This window comes from Corvus kubaryi, unplaced genomic scaffold (genome assembly GCF_017639235.1).
Source record: "Corvus kubaryi isolate FWS band 111438036 unplaced genomic scaffold, C.kubaryi_AGA036_p1.0 37398, whole genome shotgun sequence".
Classification (NCBI taxonomy): domain Eukaryota; kingdom Metazoa; phylum Chordata; class Aves; order Passeriformes; family Corvidae; genus Corvus; species Corvus kubaryi.
In genome coordinates, this window is record NW_024581137.1 from 813,254 (window position 1) to 831,055 (window position 17,802).

Below are 17,802 nucleotides of genomic sequence, written 5' to 3' on the forward strand. Positions count from 1 at the left end.
GGTTGATCACTGCCCTGGTCTTGCTGGCCACACTACTGCTGATACAGGCCAGGATACCACTGGCCTTCTTGGCCACCTGGGCACTGCTGGCTCATGTTCAACAGCAGCCAATCAGCACCCCCAGGGCCTTTTCTGCTGGGCCGCTTTCCAGCCACTCTGTCCCCAGCCTGTGGAGCTGCCTGGGGTGGTTGTTACCCAAGGGCAGGACCTGGCACTTTGCCTTGCCAACTCCCATACAATTGGCTTACCCCTCTGTAGGTCCTTCCTTCCCTCCAGTGGATCAACACTCCCACCCAACTTGGTGTCCTCCCCAAACTTACTCAGGGGGCACTCGATCCCCTTGTCCAGATCATTATTACAAATATTATAAAACAGGACTGGCTGCAATACTGAGAACAATCAGTCTAATGAAGAATTTTTTAAACTGATCTATTGCAGTAAAACTTCCTCCTTTCAAATCTTCCAACATTGCCTATTTGCTCCTAGTTTTTTTTCTGGTTTTAAACCTATGGTATTACAGCAAGTAATGCTGAATTTGTGTAGAATATAGGGGAAAAAAGCATGTTTTAAATATTATTTGTATTATACCTCTAATGTTAATATTGTCACCTTTGTATAAGAGGCCTAATGAAAGACAGCATCTGACCCGGTAAATGTGATAATAACAAAGAAACATTTTTAATAGGAAGCAGTTATTGCTGCTCTGACCTGCATATGCTACATCCCTTATGCAAAGGTACTTGTTTGACATGTGTTTTATTTGTATTTTTCATTCTTCTGTGTTTTAAGCCTGTAAGAAATTAATAGATTAATTTTTTCATTAATTATTCCCTAGATTTCCTCCTGGATTTTTAAGTGCTATCTGTGTTACAACATGCAGTTATCTGTATCTGGGTTGCATTTGGCCCTTGAAAAACTTCATGTGCCACAGTCGCTATAGCAATACAGGGTTGATATATGCCACAAATACTTAATCATAATGTGTGGGGTTGAGTTCTCTTTTAAAGTCACATTTGCTGCCAGGGTTTTATGCAAAGTGCTGTGTACACCTTCCTTAATTTTCTTTTATATGCTCACATAATAGACAAAATTTAGAAAAATTAGTGCAACAGAAGTAGTGAGACCAATTACGAAGCAAACAGGAGCACAGTTCTGAGGCTGTTCTTGGGAGTGTCAGACAGATAGCAGAAAAAACTAAATAAAAATATATATATATAGTGGACAAAACACAAGGGAATATTATATTCCAGTTTCCTCATCAAATAAAATATAAGAGATGGGGAAATTAAAGGGATGACCTATAGGTTGATTTTTATCTGCTTAGATCTTTATATAATATTGTGCTTAAATGAAGTAACTTCTGTTTTGTTCAATTTTTATTTGTTTAGTGCCAGTTAATACCAGTTACTGGGCTCCAAAAAATCACTTTCTGTGAAGATTAACTTTCCAGGCATGTTGAAGTTAAAATATTTTTGGTTGTTTCTTGACCAGTAATTTTTAAATTATTCCTTTTTTTTTTCTAGAGTGTGAATAATGCATGTATCTGTGTATATTTTATGGCTGTTTCAAGAAAGTAGGGATGTGTTAAGAAGGTTGGGGGTAGCCGTGGGGCATTTGGTACAGTTTTGGATAATAATGGGACCTAAATATCACCTTCAGTATCATTTTCACATAGAAGGAAGTCCTGAAAATAAAAAAAGACTGCATTTCTTTGTTTATTTTAAAAAGTAGATACCACTATGGGTACTCATACTGTATTTGGAGTTGTGGCAGGGTTTTTTTGTTACAAAACTCTTACATATACAGAACTGCTCAGGAAGTTAGAAAAAAACCTAGCATTAATTTTGATTCAAAATCATACTTGAATTTTATTTGGCATGATACCACTTTGTTCACAAAATTGTCCTTGCTAGCTTCATTAGGTCTTGATTGCTTTTCACCAAGTCATGAATGGTAGAATGTTTCTGGAGTTTTTAAATGTATTTGTCAAATTTCCTCAGTGGAGGCCCTTGCTTATTGGCAAATTTGTCCTTTTGAAAAAAAACCAAAATCAGACACCTTTAGAAGGGGACCTAATATCATTACAATTGATGAAAAAAATGAAATTTAGTAGTCCTGTAAATAGGAGTGTTTAATCTAAAATGCTGGTGGTGTTTTTGAGGGAATCAGTGCAGAACTATTTGGTTTTAAAAGCAGAGTGGATTCTGAAATGTGTTATTTCTTTGTTCTGAAGCTGAGTTGCAGAGAATGCCACCCTGGCTCTTGAAGGAATAAATCCCCAGGTTGAATAAAAATTGCCTTAGGATTGCCTGCTCTAGGGTAACTAGTGCTGAGGTGGGGAGACAAGAAACAATTTATTACTGTGTTTGCTAAAGATGCTCATTCTCTGCAACAGCCTTCAAGTTGCTGTATTAACATACTGTGCCTAAATATTGCATGTTAATTGGTTTGCTAAAAATTAGTGTTACTAATGCAACAGTTGCTAATGTTACATTGGATGCTGTTTTGTGTGTTTTCATGAATAACTGATGTGTTTGAAGGTTGTTTAATTGGATTAAATTGAGAAGAATTTGCAAACTAGTGAATTTAAAATGTTTTGATTATATAATGCGGTTTCCTAAAGTCTGCGAAGAAATTATGAGAAATGATAGCTAATATTATCAGGCACTGAAAGTAGCTTTATTTTGAGTAGGGCTAGTGTCTCCTTGTTTTAATATGTAAAAATTCTTGGACTTTTCAGTCAAGTATTTTTATCCATTGCTGTGAAGCTCTGTTGGAGAGGTTTATAGTTTCAAAAGCAAACTCACTATTAATAGGCCATCATCATTTTTAGTATTGCATCAGTTACCATAATGTACTAAGCAATTGCTACAATGATTTCAAAGACAAAGATTTCCTCTAAGACAAAAAGCACCAAGTGAAGGAAGTCAGAGAAGGATACAGTGTACAAATTTTAGAATTAATAATAAAAAATTAATCTATAGCACTCATTTTTATTCCTGTTTAATTCTTTATTCATCTTAACAATTCAAGCATGTACCCAATATCTTTCTGTGTGCCAGAAGCTGTCTCGTATTGTCCTAGTCATTGGGGAGACATTATTTCTCTATAGACCAGCAGTGCCAGCATTCTATTAGGTTCATCAGCATAAAGGGGGTACATTCTGTTCCACTTAAAAGTGCATGCTGGAAAGCTAGAGTAATTCCTAAAATGCCTTAATGCTTTGAAATATGGATTTCTCTTCCCTGTTCAGTAAGAGAAGTTGGAGTCTTGTTTTTGTTTTCTTTTTTCTTACCTTTAAATTGTATTCAAGTATATGATAGTTAAATGCATAGAGTGTTTAGAACATCAAAACCAGGTGATACACATGCTTATAAAAGGTGCAAGTGAAGATATGCACTGCACTTCATCTTTGAGAGACTTTTCTGATTTAATCTTACTGAAGCACAGTTTTTCCTATCTGAACAACTTTGTAGATCTCCATTGGCAGAGCAGCTATGTGAATGTCTGAGACTGCACTGCTTAAATAGAGTGTCCATCTCAGAATTCCTGTCTTGGTAGTCTAGGCACAAAAAAAACTATAGCCTAAATGCCTCTTTGAAGTGGGGTGGTGAGCAGCTTTCATCGTTCAGTTAATCCACTTGCTCCTGGCTAGAGCAAATGTCCATCTGTTTTTAAATAAAGTGTGCTCGTGTTTCCCTTGTCAAGCTGTACAGCATCCTTTGTCCATGACTGGTTAACTAGCAGATTCGCATCCCTAAGAGGAGTAAATCTTTTACTGTTCCTTTGGTTTCAGTGTGAGGTGTGTTGCTTTGGGTTTCATATTTGCTCTGAAAGTTAACAGACAAGCATAATAATACAGTTTGCACAGTACCGACTCTGGATTGAGTAAGATAGGGTAGAACTGTAGTTAACCACTGTAAGACAAGTGTATTCCAGTATTTTTCTCACTATGCTGTAGCATTTTCAGTAAAAAGAATCTGTAGAGTCCTCCTGTTGTCTGTCCTTTTGTTACATGTATGTGCATGTCTGAAGACAGATGAAATTAGGGAAGATATGCAGGACTAATTGGGGCATATCACCAGAGAGAACGGCAATTTTCAGATGATGATGATTTTGGTGGGAAAATAACAGGTAATTAAATCATAAAATACCGTCTTAAATGGTCAAGAATCTTGTATCTAAAAGGTATGTTTCTTTTTACGCTGCAACATGTGTTGTCTTCTGCTGTACAAATTCAGGAGGCAGGGGATGTAGAATAAACTTTTTTTCAGTGTGTGTTGAAATTTCAGATGCTCTCACAATCCCAGTTAAATGCATCTCTTCTTCATGGAATAGTGCAGATTGTGACTCACTGTTCCCTCCGCTGTTACCTCAGGTAATTCACAATCTGTTGCTGTGATTCCAAGATGACAGATGAAAACTCCTAGTAGCTGCTCATTTTGTTATGCTGTAAAGTCAAGATGATGTCAGGACTGTTACAAAAAGGTCTGAAGTGCGTTTGCAGTATTTTAACCTTGATAGGTACCTTTGAACAGTTTTAAGAGTTACATTACCATAAACCTGTTGCTTAACTTGGGGCTCTTGAGTTGGCAAATCAGCTACAAATAGTTCACAGAATCACAGAATATGCTGAATTGGAAGGGACTCACAAGGATCGAGTCCAACTTCTGGTCCTGCGAAGGGCCATCCCCAAGAGTCACACCATGTGCCTGAGAGTGTTGTCCAAACACTCCTTGAACTCTGTCATGCTCAGTGCTGCGACAACTTCCTTGGGGAGCCTGTTCCAGTACTCAACTGTCCTCTGGGCAAAAAACCTTTCTTCTAATATCCAACCTAACCCTCCCCTGACATAACTTCAGGCCATTCCCTCAGGTCCTGTCACTGGTCACCACAGAGAAGAGATCAGTATCTGCCCCTCCTCTTCTCCTCATGAGCAAGTTGTAGACTGCAATGAGGTTTCTCCTAAGTCTCCTCCAGGCTGAACACACCAAGTGACCTCAGTAGTTCATGTAGCTACTGTCCTACCCATTTTTTCAGTATTTCTGTTACAGCAGAGTCAAGAGAAATTAACACATGCCTATTTATTAGCCACTGCTCCTCTGACATGATAGCAGGAACATGGTGAATAGCTAAAGGAAAGTAGCATTTTAATGGTTTAGAACAAGGTGGATAGAGTTTTGTGTTGGAGCATTTTATTATGGGGAAGAGCAATGTGACTAAATGAGTGAAGACTTTTTTATTGTAACATAGGAATACAAGGTGCATCTTAGTTCTTATATGATGTGGGCATGGAAATATTAAAAAATGAATGTACAGAATGAACTGGAAAAACATACTTTTGATTTTGGACTTCTATGTATAATCAGTAAAACTTGCTGCAAATTGCATATTTTATAGCAGAGAGCTACCCAAAGATTACTTCATGCCAACATGCTATCACATGAGGGTGCATTTTGCTGCTTCAGCACTTTTCTCTTTTTGCAATGGACCCTCTGTAGCAACATTTTGAGAAGGACAAAAATATTGTTGATTTGTTGGGAAAGAGAAGCTGACAAATATAGTTGGACTGTCCTAAAGAAAAAATGTTGTTGGTTGTTTTTAAAAAAACCCAAAAAAACAGAGACTTGAAAAGGTACAAAAATATCTGTAATTTCACTTCATAAAGAAAACATAGGTGATGTTTGGGTTTTTTTAGTAGATAAACACTGTGACTTGAATAGTGATCTGTTCTTGCTATACATTACCCATCTGTATAAGAGCAGTAATGTAATTATGTCGAGTCTTCATGAAGTGTTGCAATCTGTCTCATGCAGAATGCATGATACTGCATTTGTTTGTATTGCAATATCTTCTAAAAGTCTGGGATGAAGCCTGAATTTCTAATGTGATATGTACTCTACAAACACATTAAAAAAGCATTGTTCCAAAGTTTTGGTGCACATAGGTTTAATATCTTTTTTTTTTCAGATATCCTAAAAAGAGCTTCTAGTTTTATTTTTATGGTTATAACTTTCACTTTGCCTAATATTCACACTGATTATGGTATAAATTTCCTTTGCAGTTTACGTGTGAACTTGGACATGGGTAAGGCAGCCTATGGGTGGATGATTATGAAAGATGACAATATTCCTGGAACAGTTGTTCGAACTAGCACCATACCAGAAGAGTTGGGACGATTAGTTTATTTACTAACGGATAAAACAGGTATATCAGGTTACCATTCTGAAATATGATAACTTTTATAAAATTTCTAAAGATAATTCTGTACTTGAATATGCTAATGTAAGAGTAGATTTAGACTACTGATTCTTGTTTCTCAATAAGATTTTACACAGGTTAAGGACTTTTACTTGGTAGGTCAGTACTTAGATGTTAAAGTCAGTATTTGGTAGTACTCTGATTTATTCCAGTGAGAACAGCTCTTCTGTAGTAAGACAACATTGTACAACATGAGTAAGAATACCATGTGTCTTCCTCTGAAAAGACTCTGGAATAGCACACAGGATGCTGGTTTATTCTGCACTTCATTGCTACTGCAACATTGTATGATAATAAGTTAAGAATGGCCTTTGAGAGAGCAAGTCATTTCCAAAACAAGTCATGAGATCAGCCTCCAAAATGACATCTGCTGTCCCAGTGAAGTTAGTTGCTCTTTATGCTACCAAGACCAGTTCTGGAGCTGCTGAATGATTTCACCTTCATAACTGTAACCTGTTACTGTATCTCACCTGGTATACTGGAACTCCCAACCCTTACCAGGATAACAAGGTAAGTACTGAGAGTGTGAAGAAGTAATAGCTTGTGTTACGCTTTCTTATTTCTTTCGGAGACTGAATAAATAATTTCTGGTAGATATACCAGGGTGGTTTTATAGAAGCTTAACTTCTGAACTGAAAAAGTTTTTCTTGAAAAGCTTGAAGAATTCTTTTAGTGGTTTTAAGTAAAATATAGTTCAAAATCATGAGAAGCTGCTGGGGAGGGCAGGGGTTGGCCTCTGTTATACTGTTCAGAAAGCATAATACACAATTTATATCTCCTTCTGTTTGAAATAGTTCTGTGTTCCCTCCCATGCTAACACTTCCATTACTGCATATTTGAAATGAAGTGTAAATATAATATATCGTCAAATTTTCAAAACACACTTTCCTTTTTTCTTCTATAGGCACATCTGTTATCCTATATACATAGGAATGCTGTTCTTCTATTTTGTAAAAGAAAAGTATATTGCTAATTGTAGTGTGGTAGTGAATGATTCTTTTAACAAGTTTTATTTCAGTTACCTAATGATTTGTATGCTATTTGAAACTGCTTATTGATTTTAATTGCACCCTTCATCATGATAATTTATGTAACTTTGAGTGCTGTCACATTGAAGACTTGAAATACGTAATTTATAGCATATGTTTGGAAAAAGAAGTACTTTCAAAAATAATTCATTTTCAAAACAATGCAGTAGATTTCACTTACAAAGTGAACTCCAAAGTTAGTTACAAAGCAATACTTTCTAAGCAAAACCAATACACACTTTTTAAACTTTGCTGGTAGAGATTCCAGTTACCATACCGAACTGGAAACGCAGTTCAAGTGTTGAGGTATTCTACTTAGAGTTAAACTGCACTGACAATCTTAGGTGCTGCTAAATAAAATACTAACAGTTTGTTTGCACAACTCTACAATGCAGAAATTATATTCTGTCTCTGATGCTTACTACCCTGTTTGAGAGTTAGAGGATTGTTTGAAAAACCAACCAAAAAAACCTGCCACTGTTCTACTTTTAGGAAGACAACCCTTATACTTAACCTAATAGAAGAGGGATTAAAACCAAAGTTTTTCTCCTTTAAAAAATCCACAAAAAATTTAGTGATGCTGGATTTTTCAAAGCAGAACTGTGGTGTTACATTCATGAATCTTTGAAAGGATACATTTTATTGACCTGTATATACAAGGCGAAACAACCCTGTTATGCATCTAATTGGGGTTTTTTGTTTGGTTGGGTTTTTTTTCAACCTACATCATGCCTCTTGCAATCACAGTAGTTCTGTTTAAGAAGCAGCACAGAGTGCATACTTAAAAGGTGCTAAATAAACAAAAGACTTTTACCAGGAATTTGTTTTATAGCGTTTGGATGATAGTTGGTGTTCCCCCTCAAAGGCTTTTCAGAGGACTGAGGTCTGCTGAGCTGTGGTGGAAGGTCTGAATCTGTACAATAATGATGTAAAAATGAAAGTAAAGGCCATATTCTAGGGCAGTAGCTTCAAAGTGTTCTGGAAAGAAGCAGAGTCAGCAGTCTCACCCTAGGCATTTTTACCCAAGTGTCAGCTGAGAGCTGATGTAAGTGAAAATAAGCCAGGAGTCCTGGAGACATCACCAGATTCACACCACTGACTGTGCCTTGCAGAGATGGGAAACACTGCTCTGTTTAATAATCTTAAGTGCCCCGCAAATTTTAAACTGTTCTTCATCCTGGACAAACACATCGACAATGTACTTTTTACCCAAGTATGTTGGTAGCTGCTTCCAGTTTCCTTTCCTGAATACATTTGTTCTCATTCTGCATTTTATGGTAAACGTGAAACATACTGTTAGGTAATGAACAAAGTCTGTACTCTTAATCCATGATTGACATTGCATGATTATACAGTTTATAAGAGCTAGTCTCAGCACTTTCTCATTTGAATTTTCATTTCTAGTCATAGAAACCAGTTGATTCTGTTCTGTCCACTTAAGGCCTGGCTGTCAGAGGATAAAGAGGGGAGTCAGTTTTGTAGCCATCTGCCCAAGTGGGTGCTACCAAAAAGCAGCACTAAAAGGCTGATTAGTTAAATGTAAACAGGTGAAGTTTTTCTCAATACTGAAAAGGAAAGGGAATCCAGAGAACTGTCTGCAAAAATCTTATATTGTGGTCCAAGCTTCACTGGAAATGATTGAGAATTAGTTGTTGAGTCTAAGGAGCATTGCATTACTAACATAATTGCAAGGTAGTCCTTTGTATGATTGTAAATTGGGTTTGTGCTTCATCAATAAGCTTTTTGACAAGAAGCGTCCATCACAGTGGCTCTCTCATTTGCCACAGTATAATAGAAAATGAAGTATCCCAATAATTGCATTATAGTTTCCTTATTGTGGGACAAGAAAGCAATGTGGTATAATTAGGTTTGATTGGAGTGCATGTTTCCGGTAAGATCTGAAATTAATGATGTTGCTATAGTGACACATCTGCGGCCACCAGTGCGTGAAACATAAAGTAATTCATTCGACAAGAGAAGACATCTGTTAACTGCAAGGATGCAGAGCATATTGACACTGACCAGAAATACTAGACGTTATGTGATAAATGAACAAATGATGCTGAAACAGGAGGACAGATAATTTGTACTTAATCTGCTGGGAGAACTTTAATCTTCTCACTGGTTGCATTTGACAATGCCATTGTTTAAAGAACAATGCTGCAGAGAACTCATAAATTTTAAAACTTAACTCAGGGTGCAGCCTATTAAAGCAATACATTAATTCCTTTGTTAGGGAGTTTTTATCTTCATGTAGAACAAAGCCATTACTAAAAACACCAGTAAAACAACAGTTTTTTTAGGACTCACATTTTAATTATAGCAGCCATTACCCAAAATGCCATGTTGTTCGGACTTGAATCTCATATAAGTTTGACAGAAAGGCGTCATCCTCTCCAGGGTACAAAAAACTCTAATGGTGAAAAAAACTAATGATACTTCGCAATATTTAATGAGAGTTCTTGTTGCTTAGGATGTGGGATAGAAAACCTTCTGCTATTCACAACAACTACTGGTGTGTTCAGCTAAAGCAAACATGTAGTCTTCCAAGTGTAGTTACTTACTAAGGCATGCACTTGTATTTGGGTTCTGTAATTAACTTTTTAATGGGTGTTTGGACCAAATGAGGTATGTAACAGATAGCCACATTGAACAGATGAATAGAGCAATGGGATTCTTGAATTTTTTGGAAAAGCCATGTATTAGAGGTTGGTGTATATGGACCTTTTTGTTAAATGTGCCTAATGTAATGTACTATTAGAACAGTGAATTTCAGTAATTGTTTCTGAAAATTAATCTTTTTAGTTATACTTTGAGTCTTTACCTCTTCAATGTAAGCAACTAGAGAGAAAGAGTAATTAAAAAAACGTTGATGGAATAACATCTCCTTCCTTTACTTAGATGGATATATATTTATGCTCTGCCTCTGAGATTTTTAGTACCACTAGGTTTGCAGAGTGATTAGAGCAGACTAGATACAGAACATTTTGATGGAGAGATCCTACAGGGAGATTCCAACTAAGGAATCCTTACTTTTTGTCTTCTGTCGGACTCCCATCCACTGAAAATATCCATTGAGGATGGATGTTGCTCTTGCACTGCTGGATACACAGGTATTGTGCTTGTGGGAGACAGAAGGCACAGAGGAAATAGGTACTGAGTGTCATGGTTTAGGGGTGGTACTCCCTAATTCAGTGCCCCCCATTTACCTGTTACCTCTACTGTGACCTTCTGCCTCGAAAGATTAGGCATAGCTCAGCTCTCTTGGTCTTTGTCCTCATGCTTAATGGGTTGCACTGGGACTTACCTGGTTTGAGATTTTGTGGTGGTTATGTTTATGCAGTATTCATAAATGGAGCAGCTGAGCGAACAGACATACACTATGTATGCTTACCATGAGTTTTTTTCATTTTCTTCTTATATTATAGACCAGATAATATTTTTTCCAGGGTTCACAGAAAAAACTTGTATCTCCAGATTGTTGTCAACAGTCTAATTACTAGACTGATTAGGCCTGATCTCCCTAAAAGTTTCCATAGAAATGTTCAGATTTACACTGACTTTTTATCTGTTTAAGCAACTAGCTCCAACAAAGTACTCATATTATATGAAGAGTTACTCCTCCTCTTAATTTCTCACAAAGTTACTAATTTTTCTGCTGTACGTATTTTCTTGCTTTTTCTTGTTTTGGACTTTCTAGATCGCTGGTATTGGTCCAAATTGCCAGCTAGTAATACAGGATCAGAATGATCTGCATCTGCTTCTCAAAAAACAACAAAAAAATCTCTGCTGCTCTGTTGTGAATCACATCTGTTGCCACCCAAGGAATGATGCCTTCAGGACTTTTTCCTTAGAAATTAATTTCCTCTTTGCCTGCTTTACTCTGTGTTTAATGATACAATTGTAGGAATGAAGGGGGAAAAAAAGCTCTTGGCTTCATTAAAGAACACACTAAATTTTTCTCCAGCAATTCTATGCTAACTTTTTTGTCAGGCTATTTTCCTTGTGTGGTACCTGCATTCCAGAGCAAAGTTCAAGAATGTATAATAGTAGTAGTAGATCATATGTTGACTAATGTAATTTCTGGAAGCTTTTCTAAAATAAGCTTTTAAAAATCTAATAACTCTTTATATTAGAAATGTCCTGAAAGTGTGGAATTGATAACTATGTCTTAAAAAAAATATTGTTAAAGATAGAAAGTTCCTTCACTGTTCTATAGTACTTACCACCTTGAGCAGACTAAGAGAACTTAGTTTTGTGTTGTTTTTCTTGTTCAAAAAGTGGGCTATATTAGAAAATCTGCCTCTAGATATTGAAATCTTTGAATCTGGGGGCATAAAATACAAGACGTGTTTTTCTGTCATGGAGTATTAGTCTTCAGCTAAAACACTAAAATCTAAGACAGAACTGCTGCTAAAGTTATAACATGACTGATTGGCACTATGTAATATATGGAACTAGTTGTTGGGAATGTTTCTGTCCCATTTTGGCCTTTCATTCGTTAGAGGAACTTAGAAGTAAATTCTTAATTTGCACACGTGATGAAACTGTATGTCCATGTGGATGGCTGAAAAAGGTGTATTTTGCTAAGGTGGGTTTTTTTCAGTAGCTTTTGGGAGGCCTTTCATAACTTCAGCTACCCCTGTTTGTCTAACAACACATCAGGTTTATTATGGCTGTTCTTGAAAGTCTCATGTTAGTCTTGAGAAGCATGAGCAAACTGGAATTGCTGTTTCTTTGCTTTTGTTGTAGTTATTTGTCATGGGTATTTCCTATTAACATAGCTGATAAAAAGGACTGGGTAAGAGATGTGTAAGATGCAGATACTGAATCCGGATTTCCGGAATGTTTATTTCCATGTCTTTGTTGATTCTTTTTCCTCACCTGTTTCTCCTAAACCTTCTTCCCTGGCTCCTGTTGATTGCAAGATAGGAAAATCCGTACTTTTCTGTGCAGAAGCTTTTCTTCTCTGCTTGCTGAGAAAGAGGGGGTGGAACACACAAATTTTCCAGCTATCTACCTTTCCCTCACCAAGCATGATATGGAGTTGGACTGATTTAGTGCTGTCAGAAGAAATAATTTTTCCATATAATAATCATAGGGCTGATTTTGTTTCCTGCTCAGTTTTCCCAAGCAGCAATTACAGAACTAGTGGGAAGTGGGTTTGACAGTTGCCTGCTGTCTCACCCTTTGACTAGCATTTACTTTCACAACTCCTAGAGTGAGGCTTTTTAATTCAAAGGCTTGGCAAAGTCAAGGGCAGTGAGAAGGTATTAGCACGCCTGGAAAGTTAGGAAGGTGATAAAGACTGGCTTGGAAATTTCTTGCACTGAATATTTTTGCACAGTGTGTATGTTTTGGTTTTGCTTTCTTTTGGAAATGGAGATTTTAGTCTCTCATGTTTATTGGTGGAAATTTTCATGTTTCTCATGTGCAAACTGGAGATTGAATTTTTCTAGTCTCAAATCAAAGTAAAAAATGTAATGAAACTTAATAAAAGGTCTCAATAAAAGTACAGCTTCTAAAGGTAGAAAAATGGGTTTATGTGATGACTGTAAAATAAAATAATTTTGTTTTCCCATGTATAAAAATAACCAAAAATTTCCAATTTGCTAATTCTAGAGATCTGGAACTTTGTCTTCCTGGGCTGTTTTCCAGCCTTGGGAATGTTCAGCTTCTCATGTAAATTTTTAATAATATTATGCATATTTTGTAGAGAATTGATGCGTTTCACATAAACCTTATTTTAATTATTTTTTAAAATTCAAATAATATGACTATAGAAAGAAAAATCCTCAACAACATGTAAGGATAAGGAAATGGGAAGTGTCATTATTTAGTGGTAAAGGGGAAATTTGGAATGATCATCTTGTACTGATAAAACAAAGTCAGGGTTTGATAGTGCAGGGTGGTGGTCCAACAGTGGAGATGAAGTGTCGCTGTACAGCTATCACCAGGAAGTGGGAGTGGTAGACATCTCAAATGCAAGTGTTAAAGACATGAGACTTTTACAGCCCTAATGAATCTTTGAAGATCTCTGATAGTTCTAGCCCTGGTAAGTGCATAAACTGGATGCTAACTGGCCAGACAGCGTTGTTTTGCAGATAATAGTTATAGCATATATCATGCTTTTAGCCTTTTCTCCTCATGTGGCTTACCATGTATTTTGGCATACTGGGATAAAGATGTGAAATAAATAATTTAGATAAATAAAATTAATATGAAATATTTTATTCCACAGTATTTGTTTCCAGTTAATTTTCTTATACTCCATTTTAAAAATATTGTAGAAGCTTCAAGAGTGTCTACTCTGGAACCATGTTCTGCTTATTTTTTTTTTGATCAGACATGCATTTTAATGACATAATACTGTATGGTTAAATATAGGAATAGCTTTATGCTATTTTTATACTTTCTCTGCCTGAGTAGCCATAGGAAAAAAATTTGAGGAAGGGCCATTATCAAAATAATCTTTTGTGAGCTGACCATGGAAAGCTAGGCAGTAGTGACCCCTTTCTGCCTCACATACCCCATCAGGCAAGGCTGAAGCCCCCACCGTTCAATTAGAGGTTTTCCAAACCAGAGGACGTGACTGGTTGGCAGAGGTGGATGCAGTGTCAGTCTGACTGACATCGTGTCGTTTCTTAAAAGTGTGAAGTGAGCACACAAAACACTGATTTTGTTCATTCTGCCTAATTCCGCTTGGAGGCGGTATCTGTCAAATTTGAAGTAATGTTAGGTCTTAATGACTTCATCTAGACAACACGAAGTGTGCCCAATTGCCCAAATGTCTGCTTTGGTAAATGAAGTGTGGGAAATTTGTATAAATTTTTGGGGTTGTGGGGGGTTTTTTCTTTAGATTTTCTGATACATGGTGCAAACTCTTGCACTGGCTTTTGAGAGTAAGTTCCATCCACATACTGCAAATTCAATTTTTTGTATATAAAGAAAAGGTTTTGTCTCTTCAAGTTTGCATATATAGTTATTGGCAAAATCAGCTTGCAGGTGGAACTAGTGATTTCTTCCAGAATTACTAACCCTGATCTTTCTCCACAAACATTCCTTTAATTAACTAAATTGATGCTAACTCGTGATTCATTCCTTCTTTCCAAAGGAAAGATTTTTTGGGGGGATGGGGGAAGGGGGAGGAGGTGTTTGTGGCCATCTCGCAGTATTTTTCACTGCTTTGTGATATACTTCTCCTTTATTACAGGAACACTTACACAGAATGAGATGATATTTAAGCGCCTCCACCTAGGTACTGTGTCCTATGGAACAGACACAATGGATGAAATACAGAGTCATATTATAAACTCTTATTCACAGGTATTTCATAAATCATTTACATTTAGTATCGGAGGGGAGTTTAACAGCATTGAAGCATTGTTGTTAATGATGATGTCTAGAATTTGAGATGCTATGGAAGTTGTCATGTGTAGGTATCTCTTAAAAAATATGATGGGAGGGAAAAATGTGAGACAGTACATAGTTCTCTCCTGATTCCAAAGTTCCTCATAATACCCGCTTAAAGGGATTTACTTTTCTGTTCTCCACTAGCAGAAATCTCTATTAACCTGTCTGTGCAGTGCAGTCTTTCTCCTGCCAAATCATCTAAGAGTAAGCTATTCATTACTGAGACTACAAATTACAAGGAAGTGTCCAGAACAACATGAACAGTAATTATATCTTTGAAGATACTCATCAAGAATAGACATCGAAAAGCCACATTAATTGGTATAACCAAATGGTATAACAGTAGTTGTCAAAATAAAACTTACACAGGTATTTTTAAAATTTGTTTTTTTAAAAAATTAAGATGATTTCAAACAGCATAAAACTGGCAGGGGAAAAGTGTGAGAAAATGGAAAACTTCATATTGCTTGAGAACGAAGTGTTCCTGTGATGTATAAGAGTGCGTGGTCTGGAAAGTGTGCAAGGGGATTGTGACTCCCTGTCTCTGTGTGGGTCAGTTGTGGGATGAATGAGGGAGGAAGGTGGAATTCTGCAAGCATTACTTGCATTTCCCATGTATGTAAACTCTTTGGGTGCTTGCTGCAAACAAACTTCCTAAACACCTGATTCTACTCTGAGATTAGGATGAACTTTGTGCTTCATTTTTTATTTCTATTCTTTGAACCAAAAATTAGGAAAATTGACAGAGGAGGAAACAAATGAAAGGTTAACTAGTATTTCCATGTTGTTTGCAGATAATAAAAATTATATAAAAGTTATTTTCCATAGTTAACTTGGATACACAAAATGACTGCCTGACCCAGTTGTTTGTAGACTGACCTCCTTGTCTGTGTCCTCGTTTTCTCTTGTAAGAGGACTGTAGGATCAAAAATTGATTGGAATATCTAGCTGTGCTGTGTTGTGAACTATGGCTCCCTTCTTATTTGCTTAAAATAAAAATAAAAATTTAATTTAGCACCACACTGGACCCAGTTAATACTTTGTAGCTTTTGGGAGGAGAGACAGGAGGGAAAAGAGTGATGAAATGTGTAAGTTTTAAGTTTGCAACTTAAATTCTTAATTATTTCCTATCTATACAATTCAACAAATCCCCTTCTTGAATTCTTTTCCTTGGACAAATCTATTTCAGCTTAAATTTTAGTAGGTATTGTCATGAATAGTAAGTGAGATACAGTAATCATGCCTTGGAAATGAGATACAGAGCTCTTTCACCTAAAGATCAGCAGTCTGAATTTGGTTCAGGATGTGTTACTGAAATTAACTCCTACTGACTAAGGGTATAAAAATCACCCAAACCTGGTTTTCTTATAATGTGTCATTTGAGTATTCTCAGTAACAACTGTAGCATTAAATAATATTAACTGACAGTCTTGAGCTGGCACACCTTGGTCTGAGTTTGACAGCTAAGCACCAGTCTTCTAGGGGAGGTATGCTCACAAATACTGTTTTTATATTTTGCTGTTAAATATGCTATCTGAAAGAATTGCACAATTCCTGGAATTCTTACTACTTACAGCTTTTACTAATTTACTGTAAAATTTAATGAGTGGTAACCATGGTTACAAGTTTTTAGTAACTGTAACATACTTAAAATAAGAAATGTGAGGGAACCTTTTCTTCTCAGTTGTGGGGAAAAGATTACCAAAACGTAGGTCTGCTATTAGTAGATGATGAAAAGAACCTTCTTGGAACGTCCTTTTTGTCAGCTTTATATAGCACTACTTTATGTTTAAATAATGCTTTAATTATGCTTGTGTTAGTAGCAACTCGTTAAAACAGAACAATGATGGAATCTCAGTAACAAACCAAACAACTACTAAACAATTGTTTCAATCTGAAAAAGTATAGTGAGGTTTTTTTATTTAATCTATGATAATAGAAGATGCTGGTTAGCTAGGCAGTGGTTCTTGTGTGACATTGATTTTATCCCTTGTTTGTGTTCTGTTTTATTATTACAGTGGACCTACTAGACTATTGTCATCTTAATGTAACACACAAATCTATTATAACCTGATTATATTTCCCCACTGGAAGCATTTTGTGATAGAGGGCATAATCTTTAATGGAATTTGTGTGAAATTAAATTATACAAGCATCAATAAACATAACATAATTCAGAAGGAGTAAATCAGCTTAATTTATTTGTGACTGTAATGGCATCAACGTTAGCAGAATGCAAATGCAGAGGTTTAAAGCAGTAGCTGAAAAGCAGTGCCAGATGAGCAGAAAGTTAAACCCTTTATTAGACAACACTGTAATTTGATGGGCAGAGTGTTCACGGTTCAGCAGATTGCAGTCGGGAGGAAAAAAGCGTGGATTCGGAAAAGGTTTTCTGGGTTACATTGGAATGAACAGAAGAGCCTGTGGTGGTACTGCTGATATATTTAATGTGCTGACTTTAAAAAATCCAACGAAAACCAATAACCACCTCCCCCCAACCCCAACTTATTTTGCCTAATTATAAACGCATTGCACTTTTCAGAGGAAGATTAGTTCTGTCATGTGCCTGAGCATTTCTGAAGGATAACTTAAAACAGTGCTAGCTTAATGGTCATGCAACAGTAATGTGATCTTCAAATATGTGTCAAACTGTTATTTTGCATGATTATTTTATTAGATTATTGCAAATTACAAGACAAAAACGTTTCAGCCTGCAGCAAAAATATAAAACTGCCTTAGTTTACAAATAATACAGAAATTGTGTAAGTTATAAACTAAATCAGCAATATTTCTATTTTAATGACTCCTAATGTTTATACTTTAAAATGATCCTGCTTTTGTTCTTCTGTTCTCTTCTGATCTCTTCTTCTGATCTCTTCTGATTACCACAAATGTGGTGATCTTTTAATATATAGAGATTTAGGTGAAGATCTAAAAGAAAAGGGTTTCTTTCCAGTTTGATGGCACAGCTGAAGAAGGACAATAAAACAGCACCCTTGAAATTTTGTCTCAATGTTTCTGAACTCATCCAGTTGGTGGCTGGTTTAAATACTTCTTTTTTAAAAGGAAAAAATAATTCATAGAATGAAAAGACATGAAA

At 36.2% G+C, this 17,802-nt stretch overlaps 1 protein-coding gene across 2 annotated transcripts in view; it reads left to right on the plus strand.

Annotated features, from left to right (window-relative positions):
• ATP9B (ATPase phospholipid transporting 9B (putative)) overlaps positions 1-17,802 on the plus strand; it is a 154,016-nt gene that overhangs the window by 109,986 nt on the left and 26,228 nt on the right. For both annotated transcript variants that reach the window (XM_042044621.1, XM_042044622.1), the window contains exons 13-14: positions 6,065-6,207; positions 14,503-14,615. In XM_042044621.1, the coding sequence (XP_041900555.1) occupies positions 6,065-6,207; positions 14,503-14,615 (256 nt within the window). The remainder of the gene's footprint in view (positions 1-6,064; positions 6,208-14,502; positions 14,616-17,802) is intronic.